General features: G+C 38.9%; 1 protein-coding gene across 1 annotated transcript; it reads right to left on the bottom strand.

Annotated features, from left to right (window-relative positions):
* Positions 1-910: 910 nt before the first annotated feature.
* On the bottom strand, positions 911-2,450 carry LOC125217830 (putative WRKY transcription factor 15). The gene is given in 5 exon segments (XM_048119379.2): positions 911-1,311; positions 1,580-1,705; positions 1,781-2,040; positions 2,042-2,065; positions 2,068-2,450. Coding segments are annotated over 5 exon segments (897 nt in total). The 5' UTR covers positions 2,401-2,450; the 3' UTR covers positions 911-1,157.
* Between the last annotated feature and the right edge of the window lie 4,742 nt (positions 2,451-7,192).

Raw genomic sequence — 7,192 nt, 5'->3', positions numbered from 1 at the left:
GGATAGCACTTATGGAGGCATTCATAGTTTTACTCAAGTCAACTTCACATTTATTGCCATTCACAACTAAAGGTAGGTTCATAATGTATTGGAGATTTGAATATCTCTTTTGCTATTTAACAAATTGTTTTTATATAATATATCTGTCTGTCATCCATAATTAATAATCTTATTTTTCAAATATTAATTTATCCATACAAGTTAATCAACTTTTATTTTTTATGGAGCAGGAGTATAGAACTTCACAACACTATTTTATAATCCGGGTTCTCCATTATTAAAATTGATGATGAACATACAATTGGCTAAGCATCAAAGATTTATTCAATTATCAATACATTACGATGGTCCATAATTTGCTCCTTTTTGTTTGATCTTATCGTTACAAATCCTATTTTATCAATATAAATACATTGAGTAGTTAAATTAATAGTGCAGGCCCAAAATAATGAAAAATCTTCTAATTGACTTAATATCAATTAACAAGAGTTTCTTATGGATTATAAGTATTTGTAGCATGTTCATTATATCATGTTGTCGATTATAAAAAATGAGGAATGTTATTATTTTAGCTAATATTTAATTCCCAAAAAATTCCAAGTTTGATCGAGTTGCAATCCTCCACCCACCATCAATTATCTCTACCAAAATAATGGTCAATAATGTCAACTGCAATATATTCATCACTTGATTTTTCTTGGACCACAATTATTTATTTACTCGTTATATCCATTTTCATGCAATAAACATTTGGTGCAAGGAAAAGGAATAAGTGGCCAACTCCAAGACATATACATTGCGTGGGCCTTGCTTTATTAAATATATTCCAATTTTTAGTAGTAGAAATTAATTATTAAACATTAATTTATATATAATTTAATTGTGAGGTGATAATTCTACACACTTGCACTAATTAACAAACAACGTATATTTTGACCAAAATATCCATCCATGATTAAATTTAATCACCCACCAAAGTCCACAATTTCCTCTCCTCACTAAAAAAAAGCAAAGAGAGAGAGTGGCAGTAGTAAATAAAACCAAAATGGGGCCCAATGCTTGTCTTTTTTCCGGCCATCGTTGACCAATATCGATTCTCTCTCCTTTTGGACGGCGGAGATCGCACCTTGCGCGTGCGGTGAGATCTCGACCGTCGATCAAGAGGATTCGAGAACGGGCGCCTCCGCATTGGAATGGGCGTGATTGTGATCTCCTTCATACGTTACTATTAGCATTGTCGGGTCGTCCAAGGCCCGCTCCACGTGCTTTCGGGCCGGGCACCCTTTTAAACTGCTACACTTGTAATATCCCCTGCATTTCCAATTTCCACATAACAAACTTTACATCTATACTATATTTTTATCATTCAACATTAACAAGGAAATAAACACAATTCCTCAGAAAAATCACAAAATTTTGTCAAATTATCACATAACTTTCGATTTCGCATTGTTCGAAATCATCTTGAAACAAAATACAAGTACTATATTCAATGGATATGTGTCGAGAACTGATGATAATATAAGTTTGAGTTGTCCAGAATTTGCGAGAATTTATCCTAAAATACACAGAAAATTACCTAGGGTGAGGAGAGCCTTTGATGGGCTTTTGACCGTATTTTCTCCAAGAGTAATCATCAGGTGGAATATCGGCCATCTTCATGCTTATAGCTGCAACTCTCACGACCTTTTTCAACCTTGATTTTCTGTCACAAGAATTAATGGTAATTAACTTTGAATATTTTCAATTTTTCCTAATTTAGATGAAATATGTTTAGTACCTTTTCTTCGGGCAGTGGCAGCGGCTGCCCGACGACGCGCCGCCGCATTTGGCGCTGGAGTCGTCCATGGAGCTGCACTTCCGCTTGAACGACGAGGTCGACGCCATCGGCCGCCCGGCCGACGACACCTGGGAGAGGTTCGTGATCTGGAACCCCGACTCGCTGTCGCCGGTCACCGACGAGAGGAACGAGTTCGCCGGCGACGAGAAATTGATCGTCGTCGACGACTCCTTCCTCTCGACCGATCCGTTCCGGATCAGCTGGTGGTGGTGGTGGTGGAGGTGCGGCAGCGGCGGCAGCCGCTGGATCGGCGTCGGGTGGTAAATCTTCGAACCCGGTTCTTTCTCCTCGGTCACCGGTTCGGTTTTTGGAATCGGGCCGCGGCGGAAGCGGGCGTGGCCGGTCCGGGTCCGGTCGAGGAGGGAGATGAATTTCTTGAATTTGTCGACGGCGACGTCGGCGGCGGCGCGGTACTCGGCGGAGGGGCTTTGCTGGTGGGAGTGGGAGAGGAGTCTGATTAGCTTCTCGACGCTCTGGAGACCGGCGGCGGCGGCTTCTTGGGCGGCATTCGCTTCCGTTTTGGCTGAGAAATTGTAGCCCGGCATCAATTCTACTGCCATTTTTCTAGAGAGAGAAAGGAGAAATAAAACTATAGTTGACGGATTTCTCGGAGAGGAAGTAAATATAGAGAAAGAGTCAAACATATGTTGCTTTTTCTATTTTTTTTATTTTAAAAAAAGGTGTTATTTTGAAGAGTGTTTTTTTTCACTCTGACCCTGTTTTGCTGTCAATTGGATGAGCCATTGAGATTGCTCCACGTCATCGATTTAGAGAGAGAGAGGGAGACGGCATTGACTAATATTTTTATTGTGTGTGGGGCCACTAGTGGGTGATGATTATAGGAATACAGAAAGTCAAAAGGATTGTAATGAGCCGTTGGATCGGACAAGGGGCGATTAGATTAGAGCATCTCCAATGCAAATAGTTAACTCTCTCTTCCTATCATGTCAACAGCACTAAAAATCAATCTATCATATTAGATTTAGGCCAGACATAGGCCAGCCGCAATAAAAATAATTCAAAAAATACTATATTTACGGAATTAAAATTACGATTAAATTACGGAATTAAATTTACGAGACATATACGAGAAAATTCATTAATTGCATTAAAAAAGGTACATAGATAAAAAAAATTACATAATAAAGAAAAAAAACTATCGTCGTGCATTCCTCCGTGCCCACAACTCTTCAATTATATCCTTTTGGAGTTGAATATGAGCATCCACTTGGCGCATGTTGGCAAATTCCTTGAGGCGGCCGGCTTCATCGAGAGGTACCCCACGTCGTACGCTAGGGGTGGCCGTTCCGTGGCTTGGACCGGCTTCATCGTCACTGGCCCAACTAGTCAGTTGTACGCCTTCGTCTTCGACGATCATGTTGTGCAGGATATGCAGGCGTACATTATTTGGGAAACGCATCTGACATCCCACAAACGCGTTGGACCCTTAATTGCCGCCCATCGAGACTGGAGCACACCAAATGCGCGCTCCACGTCCTTGCGCGCTGACTCCTGTCGTTCCGCAAAGTAGGCCTTCCTTTCATCACTTGCGTGCCTGGTCGTCTTCACAAAGACAGACCACCTAGGGTATATCTCATCCGCCAAGTAGTAGCCCATATCATGCCGGTTGCCATTGGCCACAAATGAGACGGCTGGACCGACGCCCTGACACTTCTCGTTGAAGAGGGGCGACGAGTTCAGGACGTTGAGGTCGTTGTTCGACCCGGCTATCCCAAAATACGCATGCCAGATCCACAGCCGGTAATCAGCTACGGCCTCGAGGATCATCGTGGGATTCTTTGACTTGTAGCCGGTCGTGTAGGCCCCCTTCCAGGCAGTCGGACAGTTCTTCCATTCCCAATGCATACAATCTATGCTGCCTAACATCCCGGGGAACCCATGCTTCTCCCCGTGCATCTGCATCAAATTCTGACAATCTTCGGGAGTAGGGCTTCGAAGGTACTGCTCACTGAAAAATGTTTATCACGCCCTCACAGAAATACTTCAGACATTCTAGGGCTGTCGACTCACCGATGTGAAGGTACTCATCCCACATGTCTGCCGCGCCTCCGTAGGCCAACTGCCTGATTGCCGCCGTACACTTTTGAATAGGGGTGTGGCCGGGTCTGCCAACCGCATCGTGCCTGAAGCGGAAACACAGATATCGACGCTCCAAAGCGTCAACGATACGCATAAACAACTCCCTGCGCATTCTAAAACGCCGCCGGAACATGTTTGCGGGAAACCGCGGGTTCTCTGAAAAGTAGTCGTCATACAGCCGCTGATGTGCAGCTACGTGATCCCGATCAATCACTACTCGGCGGTGGATAACCCGTGGAGGGCGAGGTATCGCCTGCTGTTCCACCCTACGCATGTACCGCTCTATCTCGCGGTTCATGTAGGCATTCATAGCCTCGTTCATCCTCTGTTCGTACTCCTCAGCATCCCCACCACTACCACCACTGCAACCACCCGCGTTACTCATCGCTCGATGATGCTCTTGTACAGAAAGTTAGAGAGAGAGAAAACTTGTTAAAACAAGCGGTGCAAATGAAAATGAAACTAAAATCGCGTTTATATAGGTTTTTTTTAAAAAATAATAATAATTAAAAATAGTCGCTGGCCGATCGGGCCGCCACAATGGCGGCCAGCGCATCGGCCAACCACACATAATCGGCTAGCCTTGGCCGATTTTTTCGCCGAAATGCGGGTAGCCTGCTCCAGTAATTCGGCTAGCTGGCATTGGAGATGCTCTTACTGATGCTTGTTCACTTTCATAAATCTATAGCAAATTTCATATGATAGTGAATATATAGTATTTAATTGTTTATGGTAATACTATTAAATTAATAATTCAACATTCTTTTTCAAGTTCCAATTAATTGAAATACAGAGTATAAATAGCTAGAATGGTTCGAATTAACAAAAATAAAGAGGATAAATAGTTAGAATATTATAAAATAGGAGAGTGATCAATTGCTAACTAATTAGCAATCCCAAATTAAGACTAAATCTTAGCCATTAGATTAGAAGATCTAGTGGTTGAAATAATGCCACATGAATTATATTTTTAATTAAGAAAAATAATAAATAAAATTAGAGGGTATTACTGTCAATTCTCTCATTAAAATCATCTTTAAACTTTAAATTTACGTAACTCTCTCGATTTAAATTATTTTTTCACAAAAAATATCAAATTAAAGATAATTTTATAAAGATTCCAACGAGATCTCAATTGCATATGTTCAAACGACGTTCGAATGATGAAATTTAATATTTTTTATTTTAGTTTTCGTAAATGTTGATAACCAGATTTTTATCAACAAATACATCAAAAAATCTCAATAAAACCATGTAAAAATCTCAATAAATATGTGTTGATATTTTTTTGTACTAGTGTTGATATTCTTATGTCATATTGTTGATATAAGAAAACATTCACGAAAATTATCATAGATAACATAATGACGATATTACCCTTTTGTTGATATCTTGTCTACTATTTATTGAGATTCGTAAGATTTAATCTCATCCACTCATTTTAAAATCTAAGGATGGAGATTTGGTCTTAATGTTGGATTAGGGTGCTATAAGCATTAGAATATGACCCTTATAAAATATACTCAAATTTTGGGGCGCGTGTCACACACTTATAAAATCATAAAATTTGAATTTATTTGCAATTATTATATAATAAAATTATGTCTGATACGAAAATAGTAAAATTACACGTGAACATCATCGCAGTCTAATTAAACGATATCAGGTCCTTATATTAAAAATAATGTTGTTTGATTAAAAATAACAACTATATATTACAAGATCATACTCTTTCGTCATGGTAAATTACGAACACATCTAAATTTTATAGTTTTCTGCAATTTTTTTAATTATGAAAGGAACGAGCACTTGACCAAGGTTTGTGAGTTTTTCGCTAGGAAGACCTTGAGATTTTTTTGTATAGCCTATTAGAGTATGAACTAGGGACCCACAATTATTCACTGTGCCAGTAATTCATTTTATTTCAAGGTTTGAATGAGATATAAGAAAGTTATGATGGGTGTTATCACATGAGATTCCTCTTATGGTTTACAGGGAATAAAATGACTAGTTTCTCATTATTTTGTTTTATCCCTTTTAATTTCTTCCCCAATTAGGGAATTCTTTTGACTTACTTTCTCACCCATAAGGATGACTTGGCTCTATTTTGGGCTCTTATAATAATGTCACAATTGATGTTCGGTTACTACTGGATGTTAATTACAGTACTCCCTGCGTCCCACTCAAGATGGCCACATTCTTGAGTGGCACGAGATTTTAGAAATTATTGTTAGGTGGAATAAAGTAAAGAGGAAAAATATAGTTGAATCTTTTAATGAGGAGAGATGACAGAGGATGTTATTTCCAAAATTGGAAAGTGATCATTTTGATTGAAAAAAATAAAAAAGGAAATGCGGTCATCTTGAATGGGACAGAGGGAGTACTAGCTTTTACAATATAGAGTTATTTTTTGTTTGGTGAATTAGATGATATTGAATTGTATGAAAATTGTTTAATCCTATAGATGAGCCGAACCATTTGTGGTTCCATCTGCGGGAGTCGGAGAGATGATCGCTGGAGCCGGACATTTTATGCAAGAGTGAAAGAGTGAGAATTTAGATGAGAATTGATGAGAGAATTGTGTTGTGTAGTGTGGTGTAAAATTTTTTGTGTAGAAATGAGGGAATTTATAGATGAAAATGTGAATTTTGGGATAAAAATAATGAAAAATAAATTAAAAATGGAGAAAAAATGGGAAAATAGAAAAAATTTTATTTAAAATCGATATTTTTAATATATTTTATTTTTTAAAATGCTAACCGCTATGCCGTTGGCCAATAAAATGCTGCCACGTCACCTTGCTCATCGGCACGGCGGTGCTCGATGCATCGAGCAGGGCCGTGCCGTCGGCAAGAGCACAACAGCGAGCAGCACCTCGCCACGCCGTCGACACGGCGCCTGCTCAATGCAAGAAGCACCGAATGCAGGTGCTCTTAAAATTATGCTCATACAATTAAGTAAAACATTGTTTAAATAAGTATTACTCTGTTGCAGGTGTTTGCCAATATTGAGGTCAAAAAAATTATACTACTCCATCACAAATTTGTCAATATTGCAGGAGTACTATCTAGAATATGCGTGTGTTAAATTGACCTTTTTCTATAAATTAAAACCAAGCATAAATTTGTGATCTTATCCATCACAATATTACGAACAATATTGCTTAACAATAAAAAAGCAAAGTATAATCAATATTTTAAGGATGAAGATAATCTTATATTTATAAGTTTTTTTACTGTCTTGAATTCTATT

The sequence above is a fragment of the Salvia hispanica genome, chromosome 1, assembly GCF_029641045.1.
Source record: "Salvia hispanica isolate PSC_SH4W2 chromosome 1, Shi_PSC_v1, whole genome shotgun sequence".
Classification (NCBI taxonomy): Eukaryota; Viridiplantae; Streptophyta; class Magnoliopsida; order Lamiales; family Lamiaceae; genus Salvia; species Salvia hispanica.
This window is presented reverse-complemented; position numbering and strand designations above follow the sequence as displayed.